The sequence below is a fragment of the Eptatretus burgeri genome, chromosome 13 (genome assembly GCF_056783735.1).
Source record: "Eptatretus burgeri isolate ZD-2024b chromosome 13, Ebu_testis_v1, whole genome shotgun sequence".
NCBI classification, from domain to species: Eukaryota; Metazoa; Chordata; class Myxini; order Myxiniformes; family Myxinidae; genus Eptatretus; species Eptatretus burgeri.
In genome coordinates, this window is record NC_140973.1 from 9,366,834 (window position 1) to 9,384,226 (window position 17,393).

Sequence of the window (17,393 nt, forward strand, 5' to 3'; positions counted from 1 at the left end):
GTGTGTGTCCGCTGTTTCTCGCGAACCACTGGTCTGATCTAATTGAAACTTGCCAGGTATATTGCTGGGGCCCTGTGGATGTGCCTTTTCAAGGTTTGATATTGTTGCGGATTCGTGCCCGCCGGCGTGCGAACGGCCACGTAACTCGAATCGCGGCACGTCGCCCACCGGACGGACAATCCCGTCGTGACCCTCTCGGACTAACGCCGGGAACTAGTCACGGGTGGGCCTTTCGGCCTCACCACGATCGTGCCAATCGGCCCCCGCGTGGGATAGGGTTGCTCGCCAAATTCGACCTACCTAAGTACCCACACAGAGGGTAGACCGGGCGACCGCACCTCGCCGCAGGTCGACTTCGGACACGGGCCACTTTAAGCGACCCGTTCCGTACTATCGGGATAACCGAGCGGTGTTATCGTCAACCTGGACGGTTCGATCAATTATCGGGCGTTTTTAGCCCACGACCAACCCTTTACGTGAAGTAAGATGGAGATTCAATAAAGGAAAAGACGAAGCGAAACGGGAAAAACAGTTCAACATAAAGCACATTTATTTCGCGATGAACGGAAAGCACACATGTACAATTACACCAAAAGCACATGTAAAAGAAGAAGAAACACAATAATACACAAAAAGCAAATGTAAAAGCAAAACACAATGCAGATATACCACCGACTACCGAGCACACGGCAACACTTGTACAGTTTTACTTCACAGACGGCGCCGACAACACATATACTCAAAGCAAAAGAAAAGGACCACCCTCAAGGATGATGGGGGCAGCCAGGCCTGGGGCCGAGATGGCGTCGGGCCTACCCGTCTGATGATGAGCCGCAAAATGGCGGTGGCGCCCCGACTTCGCGGGCCTCGCGGACAGTGCCTGGAATGGGGTGGGAACGGGGCCCCCTTCTCGCACTATCTCAGCGCGGGGGGAAACAGGAGGGGGTTGTTGATGCTCGGGGGAAGGAGGATATCTCCCTGGCTCGGGTCCCGCGACGAGCGTCTCCACCACGACCTCGGTCGCGTTGCCGGCCTCTCCTCTCCGCAGCTCCCCGACTCTGACACGAGCACCCCCTTGACTGCCTTCGCCGCCGCCACCTCTCCAACTCTCCACAGCTCCGTCCAACTGCCTTCTCCGACTCCTCTCTTGACTGGCTCTTCCTAACTCAACTCCAAACTGCACTTAACTGACTACTACTGCTTCTTCTTCCCAACTCAACTCCGAACTGACTTGACTGACTACTACTGCTGCTTCTTCTTAACTCAACTCAATTCAGAACTCAGAACTCAGAACTCAGAACTCAGAACTCAGAACTCAGAACTCAGAACTCAGAACTCCACTTGACTGACTACTACTGCTTCTTCTTCCGAACTCAACTCCACTGCCGGCGAGCGAACGCGGCCCTTTATAGCCCCCGGGGCCTCGCTCCTTCACCTTCGACCCTTTACCTCTGGCTGGCTCCCCATTGGACAGAGGAAAAGTGGGCGTGAATGCTTTTTGATCCATGAATCTGCATATAGCGATATTACTCCGACGCACCTGGAGGCGGGGCCAAATCGCCCCATGCTCGCTGATAGGACGGAACAGAAGTGGGCGTGAGTCGTTTTTGATCCGTTTTCTTCGCAAAGGCTGTGGTGTTTCTGCACCCGCTGCTCGGTGCGCGCCCTGCACGAGTCCAGGATCGGCGCCCACAAGCGGCGCGGAAATGGCGGTGATGCGATGGTTGCGAGGGCGAGTTGTGACGGTAAAGGTCGTGGCTGTTGGCATTGTTGTTGTTGTGAAACGGCGTTGCGGCTGGTGGTTGTTGTGTGATGGCTGTTGAGACGTGGTTGGTGGTGGTAGTAATGGTAGTAATGGCGGCTGGTCCAAAATAAAGATAGTAAAAGAAAAACGGCTATCTAAAAGGGTCGCAGCCCGCATTAATGACATTTATTCCCTCTAAACAACGGGTTTGGGCCTAACTACACATATACTTACAGAGATATCTCACCTAAGGGACCTGAATGGTGGTTTGCGAATTTCGTCAACCACAACAATATTAATCGGACAAGTGCTTCCCAAGTTATGGCCATTTATTTACCAACCAATGAAAAGACACGTTGCTGCATAGGCGTGGCTGATGGGGAAGAGAACCTCAGCTACGTTCCCCATTACGGGTTACAACGTACGGACTGCCGGATAGTGATGACTTCGTGTATTCTAATAATTTCTCGATTTCTTATGCGCATTTCTAGATAAACACAATGCCCCAATCCAGTTGTCGTTTACAAGAGCGAAGGAATGGCCTGTGTGGTTGTTTGAAAGTTTGTTTTTTTTTTGGGGGGGGGGTTGCACGTACGTTTTTTTTGTTTGTTTTTTTTTCTTCTCTTCTCTGTGTTTTGCCTTGCGATGACATTGTGAAAAGGCAAAATACGTTGGCGCCAATTGAATAATTGGCCATTAAAACTAAATTGCGAATAATCGTAACTGCGATATGCGAACTTCCGGACAGTGAGAACTTAACTTCCGGATAGTGATGACTTACTGTATGCTTTCTTTCTCGATTTCTGTACTTTCTCGATTTTCTTTCAAACTTTATTTTAATTAACTGTGTGTGTGTATATCACAGCAGTTGTTACTTCAATGCAAGCGATAATTCGTGGAATGCATGTGAACATTCCATACGGGCACGCACTACTTCCGGCTAGTGATGACTTACTGTATTCTAATAATTTCTCGATTTCTTATGCGCATTTATAGATAAACACAATGCCCCAATCCAGTCGTCGTTTACGAGAGCGAAGGAACGGCCTGTGTATTTGTTTGAAAGTTTTTTTTTTTGCACGTACGGCCACGCACGTACGGGCACGCGAGAGTGAAGGAACGGCCTGTGTGGTTGTTGTTTCTGGCATGCGGCTTGAAAGTTTTTTTTTTTGCATGTACGGCCACGCACGTACGGCCACACATGTACGGGCATGCACTAGTCTAATCAAATAAACCCAGGTGGCGAGGATTATATAAATAAATGAAAACCCCCCATGCTCCTCTCGCTGACTGCTGTGTAAAGGAACCAAGAAGGCCTATGCAAGGTAAGTGATCTGCTGTATCAAACCCTTCCCCGAGTTCCTCCACAACTAAAAAGACATTCACACATTGCACACACACGAGAATCGCAATGCTACACATCCCTTCAGCTGTCGGACCGGTTTCATCGCTTATTGGTGAATCATCAGTGACAGCACAGACAGCAATGCATACCAATGAGGCTCCCAAGCATGTACCACATGCAAACATCAAAAACAGTCAATATATAACTAATAAAGACCCACCCACATCTCTCACCTGTGAATGGAAGGAATAGCAAATGGAGGGAATAGCCAAAAATTTTCTCCAAACTTCCCTCAGGTGGATATTAAACAATGCTAGCAACCGTTAGAAATGGGGTTGTGCATCAAATAAAGGTCACAATTGGGCCGAAAAGATGTCGGGGGCAACATTGCACGTCACACTTGAAGCCATGGTCAAGATAAATCACATATGAGGCCCCAATATATCACTTATAAACAATCCATATATTGTCCACATATAATCTGATGGCTAGAAAAATCAGACAGGCACTGCAATACACCATCCATGCATAAAGACTCATTTAACCACCTTATATTAACTAAATACCATGTTGGCCGAGATAACGGCCTAGCAAGTCGAGACGGTGGGTTCAATAATAACCCCATGGCTTTACAGTTCCAAGCATCATACAAATATCTTCGAATGAAACATGATGTCAAGAGAGAAACCAGAAATTGTTTGCTGATGGACAACACCAGCATCCTTCACGTCACACAATCAACCATCAGCATTGCTCAGAAATAAGACTTCTTGAGGAGAACAACCTGAGAACATGATCACAATTATGCCAGTATACCCAACTTTGAAGCAGTATCACAGAACAAAGAGGATTCCATTAACGGCATTGCTGGATTTGTAGTCACAATGATGAAAAAGAAAATCGACTGTTTGTTGTGCGTGATGGCACTGACAGACTCACATGGTAAGAGTCACCAGTTTGTGGCCATGATGGACCATGGAGGCTTACATAAGGCATCAGCAAGCATCATCTCATCTCTGTATGTCTAGAAACAGAGAAGTGTTTCCACTAGATGCTGAAGACATCCCGTAGAAAAATTGCACAAGGAGATGGGGTGTCCGCTGCCATATCCATGGATGTCCTCAGCAACTCAGCTTACATGAAGTTGTTTGAGGAATTGCACACTCATCAGTTTGACATAGCAGTGAAGGATAATCATATTCATAATCTTGTGAAGATGGCATCTTCTTGATGTTACAAAGTTAAGCTCTTCCACCTTGGGAAACAAGTAACGGAATCCTTCATGGGAGCTGAAACCAGGAAAGCAGATATCAAAGCTGATTCTGTTCAAACATCAGTGAGATGAATATACAACCAAGGCAAAGAAGCTCCCACTATCTGTGGATCTTCGAGATTTTATGAGGTCATTGCATCTCGATTCTCGAAAAAATGAAATGATGAAAATGGGTCGTGATGTCTGGCTGTCTGTCCGATCGGTCGTCCATTATTATTTTTTTGCTACTTTTGCTACTCCTCCCTTATCACCGAGCTCATTGTAATGAAATTTGACACATGACTAAAAGACAGTAGCCTGTACAATTGCCCAGGCTTCGATATTTCGATTTCGGATCATGGGGGCTCCTTGGGGGTATTACCCGCCCTGCCTCCCCCAAATTTTGGATCCATACTCGTCCCTTATTTACCAACCGATTGCTCTGAAACCTGATATAGGCCATACAGTCGATGGTCCACAAGATCACTCACATTTAGACTTTTGGATTTGGGATCAGGGGTCACCCAGGGTACCCCTCCCCACCCCAAATCAGCAGAGGTCTGATTTACAACCTCAAGAGATTTATGAAAAGTTAAGTTTGATACTACAAGTTGTTTTAATGAAATGCACAATGTGTAATAACTGAATCTCGCAAGTAATATGCTGTACTTCACTTCAATAAAATAAATTTATCATACACAAAATAAAGAGCAATATATTGTTTCACATCCTGACCACCTTTCACTTTTCCCTTGAGTGGTTTCACGATTTCAAAAGTGTTGGATATTTTGTTGCTGGAAGAGCAGTATTTCACATTGTTTGTGTTGTTGATTTTTTTTAGCTTATCTGGAATATTCCAGATAAGGTATTGTCATCGCGCATCGTTCGTCCGTCTCCTCCGGCCCAAGCACTGGGCTGATCCGGCTGAAATTTGGCAGCAAGGTTCCTCTCGTGACTGGTAACAGGAATTGCAAAGCTCATTCCGGTCACATGACTTTAAGTACGTCAAAATGTCCGACTTAGTAAAATTCTTCAAATATCTTCTTCTTCAGAACATCCATCCATCCATTGGGACCAGACTCTGTACAGAGCATTGGTGCTGCCAAAGTCTTCTTGGCCATTGGGCACACTCCTGGATGGGTCACCACTCTAACACAGGATACCAGCAAGCTGGCACTCATTTTGCCAACCTTAGAAGGACGACAGGCAGTCAAAACCACCTGGTATTAATTCAACAGGGTAGAGATGTTAAATTGCAGTCTTGTGTATCATATGACCGAAAGTATGACAAAAGGGGTGACTGTCAATTTTAGGGAAGATTGCAAAAATTCCTTTAAAAACCTTCTTCTCCAGACCGACCGGTCAGAATGTTACCAAATTTGGGTTATAACATTAGGTCAGGGTAGAGATAAACTACAGGTACAGTGGGTCTATTTATTCATTTTATAATTTTCAAACGATTAAAAATATTTCATAATCAAGAGGAAACGCGTGTATGTGTGTGTGTGTGTGTGTATGTGTGTGTGTGTGTATATGTGTGTGTGTGTGTGTGTGTGTGTATATGTGCGTGTGTGTGTGTGTGTGTGTGTGTGTGTATGTGTGTGTATGTGTGTATGTGTGTGTGTGTATGTGTGTGTGTATGTGTGTGTGTGTATGTGTGTGTGTGTATATGTGTGTGTGTGTGTGTATATGTGTGTGTGTGTGTGTGTGTGTGTGTGTGTGTGTATATGTGTGTGTGTGTGTGTGTGTATGTGTGTGTGTGTGTATATGTGTGTGTGTGTGTGTGTGTGTGTGTGTGTGTGTGTGTGTGTGTGTGTGTGTGTGTGTGTGTGTGTGTGTGTGTGTGTGTGTGTGTGTGTTCGTTTTATATCCGAGTGGGCCCGTTGGTCCATTGGACCAAATTTTCCTTGGTCTTCATGGTCTTGCAGCAAACCTGCATGACGTACTGCTTGGGCATTACCTTGTGTTTCACCAAGCCCACATGTCCTGGGTCAGAGAGGGGATATTGTTGTGGTGCCAGGTTCGGTGGAGAGGACGACCGCGAGATGGAGCAGTTGAGCCGTCTCCCACCAAGCACCGGAATTGAAGGTCGTCACCCTGGATAACTCCGGAGTCGACGGGTCGCTTAAAGGACTGTGGTCACCAATATTTCAACGGCATCAGGTAGGGTGCACTTGTCTAGTCCAATTTACCTAAGTACTCACGGGAAACTCACTACCGGGGAAGCCACGCCCACGGCCGGCTTTGTCCGAACCGAGTCAGTGTTACAGACTCGGGTCCGGCGTAACCGAGCGGAAATCACCAAAGCCGCGCCGGTCCCAATGACAATTTACGGCACAAATGGCTTCACTATTTCTCAAGCCCGCACCGTGCTGGGTCAATGATAGAAACGACAGGCAACGAGCTGGTACGTTTAACAGGGGTATATTTATAATAGGGAGGGAGACAGAGCAGAGCTATCACGAATATGGAGGAAATGTACAGTGAGCAAAAGCACTTAACAATTCCACTTAATAGGATGGCGTCACCACAGACACACACACACACACTAAAAGAAAATGGACCCGGATTATCTTTATTTCGACCCTCGCAGCCAAGGGGATAGGCAGGCTGGAGGTCAGAGTTTGGTTGGTACCTGGCTGCCTCGTGCGGTTTGGCCCGTGACTGCAGGTGTGAAACTCGGGATCATCGGCGAGCCCAGACACGGTGTAGTGGGGTCCAGGCGGGGGCCAGGGTCGCTCCTCACAGAGGGTCAGCGGAGATTCCCGGCTCGGACTCCGGGTTATTGCTCGACAAAATGAGAGATGGAAGTCGACGGCTGTGGAATAGTCAGAGGACCAGTTTGAGACACGGCAACGACGCACACCAAGAGCAATGGCAACCCCTTTCTTCTCCGACAATTCCAACCCAACTCCAACGAGCACTAAGGGAAGTCCGGCGATTCTTATCCCTCCCCCAGGCGGGGTGGGGTGATCAGTTCTCTGAGGTAATCTTTGCCCTGATTGGACAGGGTTTTGTGGGGTGATATCTGTCCCCCTCTGATTGGACAGGTGGAAAACCCTGCCTTTCTGGGGCAGAGTCGGAGCTCTGAGGTAATCTTTGCCCTGATTGGACAGGGTTTCGTGGGGTGATGTGCTGGCCATCCGTGTTTGGACAGGGGGGAACCTCCTCCTTTCCTGGGCGGAGTCAGTGTTCTGAGGTGAGGAAACCTCCGCCCACGTCCGTGGTTGAATGCACGTGGGCAATGGCCTCAATGGTGCGAAGAAGTGAAGGATTGATTTGTTGGCGTTGGTTATTGCAAAAATCTAACTAGAAAGAAACTTCGCAGCGCACACATGTAATTCCCTTTAGACATAGGGAGGAATCTAACTATACACATACTTATTGAAATAACTAAGCTTAGGGACTGCTGTCTGTTTGTGTGCACATGACTTCCAGATTCGTAACAATATAACGTTTGTTGTTATTTTGCCCAAATGATATTACCATTATTATTGTGATGAACATTATTAGTTTCAATTAATATATGCTTTAGTACAATGTTACTTTTGAGTCCTCAGGGTGTTTTGGGTCTGAATGGTATTTTGGGGTGTTTGGGGTCTTAAGGATTGTGAGGGTCAAAAAGGGTCTTCAAAGGTTGAAGGGGTCTCAACCAACATTTCAATGTTATGTAATTAATTAATAGACAAAAAAGCATGAAACAAACACAAACACAAACACACAGACACACAGACACCTCACCCATTTATGGTGGATGTTTGTTCCAGATCATTCTGACACAGTCATTCTCGGGGTCGGACATCCGGGAACTTCGCCGACCCATAATGCAATGTCAGCATAGCAACGCTGGCGAAGAGGAAAACAAAGTACCTCGTTCGCTCGGATCGCCCTGCTATGCGTTGCAGCGGTGTATGTAGCGCTAGCGCTATCGCACGGCACTCGACTCGTACCTGTTACAAGTTGGTTTCTTTCGTAGCCTTTATTACACATTATTATTTGCAACAATGCCGAAAAGTTGCTGTATTTTCAGTTGTACTAATAACAAGGCAAAAAAATTCAGAACTCTCCCTTTATCTCATACCAAGTCGGGCTACTGAACCAGAGAGGAGACTTCTGTGGCTTAGAGCCATCAATCGTGGAATCAATTTCTATCAATTGTTTGAGTTTGATGGTTGATCAAACAAATGTTAGAGGCTCTAACATGGTTACCTCCAACATTTTTGTGTAGCACAGTCTGCACCCAACCAGAGACAAAAAAATTGTGGGTTTCCAGTGATTGGTAGTTTTTCATTGCCTCATGTGTAAACACTCCTGAGATTAAAAAGAAAAATATATTCTGTGGTTAGTTATTAAAATAGTACCAGGGCAATTAAGCAATGGTACATCATGCAAAAACATTAATGCCTTGACCCTTGATTGCCATTAATAGGATTAGAACTCGCAAACTAAATGCAACAACAATGTGTCGGCCTTTCCTTTAAGTTCACTGCAGTCTTGTCCTCAGGCCAAGGCGCTTCGACTCAGCAGCCACAAGAAACAGCCACGCACTGCTACATCATTACAAAACGTAGAGACACACAGGCACACATGCTCACTCACATCCGGCAACGCTCATAGACATAGTCATACTACATCATTAAAATCAGGGATAAGACAGAATTTATACAACATGAATGTGAGCAATATTTTAATCATTCATTGACATTCTTGCCAGGTCAGTGAGTGACCCACAACTCGCACAGTTAACTCACCGTCACACAGTACAGACAAGGCAGGTCAATTAAAACTATTACTAACTAGCCACGTCAGCTCGGGAGTTCATAAATAATTGAAATAATATATTAACACTCCAGTACAGTAATATTTGATAATACACAGTTAAAACTTGGTTTAAAATTGAATTACATACCTGGTGTCTTGACTAGATACGTGTACATACGTCCCGGGTATTGCACGTTCGGCCATTCCTTCGGGTTGTCGATCCACGAACCACCGGGGAACTGGTAGGGGCAATAATCAAGCTCAATTAACTGTATTTTGCCTCGATATCTGGCCAACGCATCACCTCACAAATGTTCTATATATTGATATGACATCGCAAACACTTGGGTGAACACAATGTATCAACAATTTATCTGAAATACATCGACAGAAAAAAAAAAACCAAATCACTCGGCTTTGCGTGCAAGTAAAACCACGATGTGCGTCTGCGACCGGTGCTGCGTTTGTTTTCCCCTTTACCAACATGGCGGTCGCGTGACCAAGCGAAGTCACGTGACTGTTGTAGTGTCGTGGTAGGGATGCTTAGCAGGGAGACACGAGCGGAGGAACAGTCGAGCCCGGCTTTGTTGCACCAGCGGGAGCGCGGGCGTACTTTGCCCACAGCTCTCCTTTATTACGCACTCAGTACACTCACGAGCCGTGGCGACTACGGCATCCACTACGACGCCTCAGGCGGCGCGCACTCCTTATATCCCTGGCAGACACGATGATCACGACGACCACTCCCCCACCATCATGCCCTGCCCCGCAGGCCCGCAGGCTATACCACACTCCTCCCTCCTAAAACTATGATTATTAAATGATCACCATCATAATAAGCATAAGCAGCACGAAGTACTACGGTATAACAGCAGACAAGGTACAAAAAAGAAAACAGCGAAGTATAAAAGCACATCACATCATATAACGTGTCGATGCGAGCGAGTGAAGCTGCAACGGCCAGGTTCCTTAGACTGTGTTGCACAAAGCACCTACCAAACTCTGACCGCGTTACCGATATGAAGCAGCAAGGCGAGAAGCACAGCAGCACTACGCAGCAAAAACGCCCCCAGGCGGCTCACGCTTACGTGGCCTTTGGCGAGGTCGCGGCGACCTCCCGAGCAAACCTCCCCCGGCACCATCAAACGCCTCCGGCCCACAAGGCGGCACATCTCCCCCAGCCAGACCTGAAGCAGATAAACATTCCGAGGCCGGAAGCCGGCTGTCTGGAAGCCGTGGCGCCAGCGCCAGACCCGATTGACCTTGGGTGGGGGCGCTGAACAGCGCAGCTGGCTGGATGCAACCAATGCCCCACAACAACCCACGCACCACAATCAGTCGAGATGCCAACGCATGTCCAAACGGCCTTGAGCGAAAACAGAGAGCCGCGTCCCAGGCGCTAGGCACGTCTGACCTTGCTGAAACCAGAGGTGGGGGTAACGCTGAACAGCGCACCAGCCCCGGCTCCGAGTCGATCTCCGAGACCCACACGGCAGTTAGACGGTAGCAACTCCATTTAAACCACACTTCAACCACAGGCTCGTCATAAATCAATAAGAATATCGTTGGTGCAATTGCAAACTCATTTTCTCGTACAGCGCGTTCTTTCGATAAAATCCCTGCACATGACAAAGCAACCACCTGCGGCCCGGGGCAATGGGAGGCCAACCAAACCTCTTTATTCGCCACCATCGCCCCCAAAGCCTCCACCTCATATCGATCATAATGCCAATCCCATCGATTGATCTCAACCAATTCTATTCTCACACAGGAACTGTCGGCATTTATTCCAATACCATTAAACCGCATCACTCGAGCAATGAAAAACAAATACGCAATGAACAGCAACCCATAACCCACATCACGAGTCCGTCTCTTGGTTGTCGACTCGATGTTGCGACCCGTGACTTTCTTGAACGCGACGGGCTCGCCGCAATTCCCCGTTGAAACTGCCCGAACAACACAGGCGCGCATTGCCTCATTTACGCAGGCGAAGCGCGAGAGCTCATCGCGAGAGCTGGCACGGCTCCCGTTGCTCCCGAACCGCACATCACCGTTGCAGGCAGCAACGAACGGCCGCTCCCGTTGCATCGATGCGGCTCCCGCCGCCAGAACCTCGCCCTCGGAAATCGAAGAAAGCACCGGCACACCTGGAGGTACGAACTGGAGATCCAGACCGAGGAGCGTCAGCCAGTCCCGACCCAAAAGGGCGGGCCCCTCCCCTCGCACCACGAACACCGAGAGTAGGGCGCTTCGACCCCGGTAGAGCCCCGAGCCGTCGGCCACCGCACGCGGTGCTACCGCTTCGCCGGTGTACGTGTGCGATGCGAGGGCAGCACGAGTGGACTCAACTCGACACCCGATCAGTGCCCCGATCACTTCGACCTTCCCTGCCATTGATCTTGTCACCTCCGGACCAATTGAAGGCAGGTTTAACATCGGCAGTATCTCCCGTTCCGGGTTGCTGGGATCTCTGTGCCCAGGATGCAAAACTCGACCCGGGGCGTTACCGTGCACGCCATGCACCGAACACCATACCGGCAGTAGGTCTTGACCCGGGACGGAAGGATCGCCTCGCACACCGCCATCTATGACTGTTATGATGGGCGATGACTCTCGGCACACACACCGTAGACGTCCCCGAGTGCTCAGACCGCCGTCCGAGTGATTGCATTGCAACGCTCGCCCACGACCCGCGCCGCAGACCGTGCGCGCGGCCGTGCGCGCCTGGCACATCGCGCTGACCTCCGGAACATCTGCTGCGCACCGACCATCGAGACCCCGGACATTCCTCAGAGCTTGCGCGACGTCCAACGCCGCGCCCGTGCCGAAGTGCGTGTCCTCGTTCTTTAGCCGTGGCCTTGCAGAAATCATTCCCCCGATTTGTCGTGCCTCAATAAAACGAACACTGAGCGCGGCCGTTGCCCACTCGACGTGGCCGAAGTCGACTCCGACGAAGGCGGGCACGCGTCCGTGCGCCGTGCCCCGACTTCCTGTCATGCCTGAGCTGGCCGCGCTGGCGAGCCTCCTGGCTCCGGAGCCTGTGCGCGCGGCGAGCGAACCTGCGACACGCTCTTCGCGATGCGTACTCCTCCGGAACCTCGAACCGCGCGAGGTGCACTGAGTTACTCGCTGCCACTCTGAACCCAGCCACCACCCTGCACACGCCGATCCGAAGATCCTCGTCAGCCAACTGTAGTGTCGTGGTAGGGATGCTTAGCAGGCAGACACGAGCGGAGGAACAGTCGAGCCCGGCTTTGTTGCACCAGCGGGAGCGCGGGCGTACTTTGCCCACAGCTCTCCTTTATTACGCACTCAGTACACTCACGAGCCGTGGCGACTACGGCATCCACTACAACGCCTCAGGCGGCGCGCACTCCTTATATCCCTGGCAGACACGATGATCACGCCGACCACTCCCCCACCATCATGCCCTGCCCCGCAGGCCCGCAGGTTATACCACAACTGTGACGTATGTCCGACCTCAAGAATGAACAAGCTTTGTGTGTGGAAGACAATGTCAGTGTTTGTACGATTCCTTGTTGGGTGAACAAACATGGCGGACGGTGGTGTCGACTTTCAGGGTGTAACCTTGATCCCATCCAGTTAGTGTAGATATCAGTGGTGATGACACACTTTCTAATCTGGTTCTCCATTGAGTATCAGTATTTAAATGGTTTGGTACTCACGAAAAAGAATTTCTCATCGTGGAGCGTGCTCGCCTGCTTTCCCAATCACCACTCCCATTTCTCCTGCACCTCTCAGCTTTGTTTGTACCTTCATCCTCTGTGAGTGCTCTCAGAATGTTCACTCCAGATGAAACACTCACAAACCGCTCTTTTTCCGTTCTGGACGATCCTCGACCTCCTCTTCTTCCTCTTCGCCGGCACATTCTCCTCAGGTCTTTTTTGTTTTTTAATCTTATGTTACAAGTTACAATATAACTTATGGTCTTATCTATCGATAATTCCAGCAATCTGTGTGTGTGTGTGTGTGTGTGTGTCTGCGACCGCCGTTTCTCGACGACCGCCGGTCCGATCTGATTGAAACTTGCCAGGAATATTGCCGGGGACCCACGGATGTGCCTTTTCAAGGTTTGATATTAATCGGACGAGCGGTTCCCAAGTTACGGCCTTTTTATTGCTTTTTTCAGTGTTGGAAAGGTGTATATATCGCAGCTGAAGTGTCGTTCCACCTTATCATGCCATCTTTCCCCAAATATATCTCAGAATAAGAACAGCATATTAATAATAATAATAATAGCACAATAAATGGCAGTAATAAAAATAATAACGTGATACAATGACCAATGTCTGTCAACCAATAATGACCAATAACGTCTGTCAACCAATGACAGGACACGGTGCTATGACGTCACGAAAGACGTCACAATTAATGTTTATTTATTTTTTTGCACGATTGACGTCACAATTCTTCTTCTTCGTTTGATATGACGTCACAATTGACGCTGTGGACCTGAGTATGTTTCCCAGGTGTTTCCCAAGTTATGGCCATTTATGATACGGTTGGTCCGATCTAATTGAAAAAATGCCCCAATCCAGTCGTCATTTACGAGAGGGAAGGAACGAAGCTGCACATACTGACACACACCTACGGGCACGCACCTACGGGCACGCACCTACGGAAATAATTTTCAAAACCACAGTGTATCAGAATTATCACGGAAGAATCTTATCAACACTCCACGAGAGAACCTTCCATCACAAGGCTCTGTCGTGCTGGTTCACTTTCGAGCTTTCTGAGCATCTTTGAAGTAAACATTTAGTTTTTTATCTTGCCAAAACGAAGTTTTTGCAAGATATGTTAGTCAGCTTGTATGTTTTTTTTTTGTTTGTTTGTTTGTTTGTCTGTAATCACGTATAAAAAATTCTGCAGAGCACAGTTATCATCGGAAATTTTTGTAACTTCGCATATCAGAGGCCTATAGAGGTCCCTTTCAGTGCACAAAATTTTGAAGGTCAAGGTCAAAGGTCAAGGTCACTTTGGCACAAATCAGGGGAGTCAACGAAACCCTTATTTTTTGAGTAATTTTGATCGGATCGTTTTCAAACTTCATGGGAATATAGTTCATGGTCTGGCGCTCAGCTGATTAATTTTTGGTGGCGATTGGCCTTGACCTTCATATGTTTTTTTTTGGTCTGTAATCACGTATAAATCACTCTGCAGAGCACAGTTATCATTGGAAATATTTGTAACTTCGCATATCAGAGGCCTATAGAGGTCCCTTTCAGCGCATAAAATTTTGAAGGTCAAGGCCAAAGGTCAAGGTCACTTTGTCGCAAATCAGGGGAGTCGACGAAACCCTTATTTTTTGAGTAATTTTAATTGGATCGTCTTCAAACTTCAAGGGAATATAGTTCATGGTCTGGCGCTCAGCTGATTAATTTTTGGTGGCGATTGGCCTTGACCTTCATGGTTAGCGCCTCAGGTCAAACATATTTGACCCCAAGGTCAAATTTTCAAGTTTTAGGAACCATATCGTGTAGTACCTCAAATTGAACACCTCGATGAGTGCTTTCTAGATATGTCAAGCTTGAGACATTATGACGTCATTTGGTGACGTTATGAGGCAAAAGCATATTTTTCATGGTTACTCTGTAGAACGATTCTCATTGGAATCTCTCGTTGGCAGATATTCCTCAAGGAGTCGCTCCTGGTGGATAGCAGCTCTGTTCACCTCAGTGTGACCTTAAAGAAGTCACACGTGGTCACCTTTTGACAAGACCTGGTTTATTTTTTGTTTGTTTTTTTAACCGCCAATGAGAACCTGAGCACCAGTGATGGAAACCACGGGTTACCACCCAGACCGCCAGACTCCGCCCACATAACACGTCACATCCTGTGACGTGTGTCCACATTGTATCAGTCAAAATGACCTTTCACAACACAGGAAGTGAATCTGTGGCGTTCACCATGGCACATTATTTATTAAAATATCCAGTTTTGTGTAAAATCGCTGGTTTGACATGAACTCATCCTGAAAGTTGATTCTTCATTGTGAGATTTAGCGAGTGTGACGAGTGAGTGTTATTTATGGTTTTGGTTACCATGGTAAAATGTGCGTGTTTCATTTATCACTCATTTTGGGACTCAAATGGTGTCATGTTTAAACCTGTGGGACGGTTCACCTGTCGATAACGTCACAGCCGACATTTCCCATGATCCGGGATCTCAACGTCACGTGACATCACTGGTCATCGTCCGTCCATATAAACTTTTTGGGATATCGTGCCATATATCGTTTTGCCCCCATCTCTGAATGGTGAAGAATCATTAAAAAAATTAAAATAAATTCTCCGATCTGCATCCTGATCCGATCAATTCGAACTCGTAAAACACCAACCGCACTGACGTCACTGAGGTCGCTTGACGTCACAATGACAAATCCAATAAGAGGTAATGCATAAGGTGGAGACGTATTGTTGAAACATCAGTTGGAGGATCGACGGACGGCAGAGATGTGGCTTGTTATTGTAATGTCCGGGGAGCAGTGAGACACGGAGAGTCGTGAGGGTTGTCGTAACTCTGTTTATTGCGTTCCCGGATGCACACTACTACGAGCATCTAGCGGGCGCGAACAGCTATATGCATTGCAGACACAGGACTATCATCACAACTCCTCCACGCCCCCTCAACGCTCTATGCCAATACACCACACTCCTCCCTCCGAAAAGCATGATTATAAAATGACAATGACAATAATCAAAAATCATTGGCACTACAACACAAAAAGCAACTAGTGCCAAAACGGCACTCAGCAAACGCACTGGCACCATGATACAAAAAGCAACTGGTGAAAAAGAAAGGACACTAATCATCCAAAAGCCCCAGGTTTCTCGATCCGCCTCGGGCAAATAGCGCCCCCAGACGGCCCATGCTTACACACCTCCCGGCGAGGTCGAGGTGACACCCCAGGCGAACCTCCCCCGGCACCATCAAATGCCCCCGGTCGACAAGTTGGCTCATCTCCCTCAGACAGGACCGAATCAGGTAAGCACCCCGAGCCTGCAAGCCCCGCGGGCGCCAGCGCGGCTGACCTTGGCGAGATCAGAGGTTTGCGCTCCATGGCGCCTGGCACGTCTGACCTTGGCGATATGAGGGGTGGGGTGATGCTGAACAGCGAACCTGCCCCGGCTCCCCGCCATCAACCCGAACCAGGCAATTAGCCGGCTCCATTACCAGCTGTCCCACACCAAAATCGCGCACCAGCGCCGGGCGCAACACCGCCCCTGCCGCCGACCCCTTAGGTCGCAGCAAATCCAGCCGAGACTTCAACACACGTCCATACAGACGATCAGCGCTGCCTGGACGCATAGCAATGTCATACAATAGCAGAAACATCGTCTGCGCAGATGCAAACTTCTCTTTACATACAGCGCGTTCCCACAGTATAATTCTAACACATGAGGCTGCAGCGAACTGCGGACTGTCATCGAAGACCGGGATCTGGAAGACCTCTTTATTCACAACGATCATCCGCAAGTTCTTCACATCAAAGAAAGCATTGATCCCAATCAAACACATTTTGCTCACACGCGGACCGTCGGCATTTGCTTTTATAACGCCATGCTTAATCACTCGTGCTGCGAGAATCAAACACACAACAATTAACAACTCATGAACCACGCTGCGAGCAAGCCTCTTGGTTGTAACGACGTCGAGGCGACTTGGGTGCACGTCCTCATCTGAACGTCGAAGAGGACACCGTCGATGGTCGCGAACCGTGAACTTCTTGGATGCGACCGGTTCGCTTTGGACTTGGCACAGTGCCAACACATCAACCCGGTTGGTTGATCCTGACGAAGGTGGACCCTCCGCGCAACGCCAGCGCGAGAGCCCGTCGAAGCTGGCATGCTCCCCATTGCTCCGGAACCGTATATCGTAGTTGCAGGAAGCAATGAACGGACACCAATGTTGTATCGCCGCGGCCCCTGCCACCGGGACCTCGCCCTCGGGTCTCGAGGGAGGCCCGGGCCCAAACGGAGGTACGGGGCCCGAAGGAGACACAGGCGCACCTGGAGGTACGAACTCCGAAAGAGGAACCTCCTCCCACCGACTCTCAAATCGGCTCGGCACAGGACGCCCAAGGTGAATGGCTGGCGCCGCCCAGTCTAGCCTGAGGCTCGTCAGCCAGTTTTGGCCCAAAAGCGCCGGCCCCTCCCCTCGTACGACAAACAGCGAGAGCAGGGCGCTTTGACCTTGGTAGGTCACCGAGACGTCTGTCACAGCAAGTGGCGCAATCACTTCGCCGGTGTACGTGTACAGCGAGA

The 17,393-nt window shown here is 48.7% G+C and overlaps 1 protein-coding gene across 3 annotated transcripts in view; it reads left to right on the forward strand.

Annotated features, from left to right (window-relative positions):
* RAB43 (RAB43, member RAS oncogene family) overlaps positions 1-17,393 on the forward strand; it is a 46,014-nt gene that overhangs the window by 12,475 nt on the left and 16,146 nt on the right. The window contains exon 4 of one of the 3 annotated variants that reach the window (XM_085851041.1): positions 14,756-15,092. The exons of 1 other annotated variant lie outside the window; for it this stretch is intronic. In XM_085851041.1, coding sequence (XP_085707167.1) covers positions 14,756-14,787 — 32 coding nt within the window. In that variant the 3' untranslated portion in view covers positions 14,788-15,092. Of the gene's footprint in view, positions 1-3,724; positions 5,058-14,755; positions 15,093-17,393 lie in introns of those variants that run through there. One more of the 3 variants, XM_085851040.1, reaches the window with a different exon arrangement.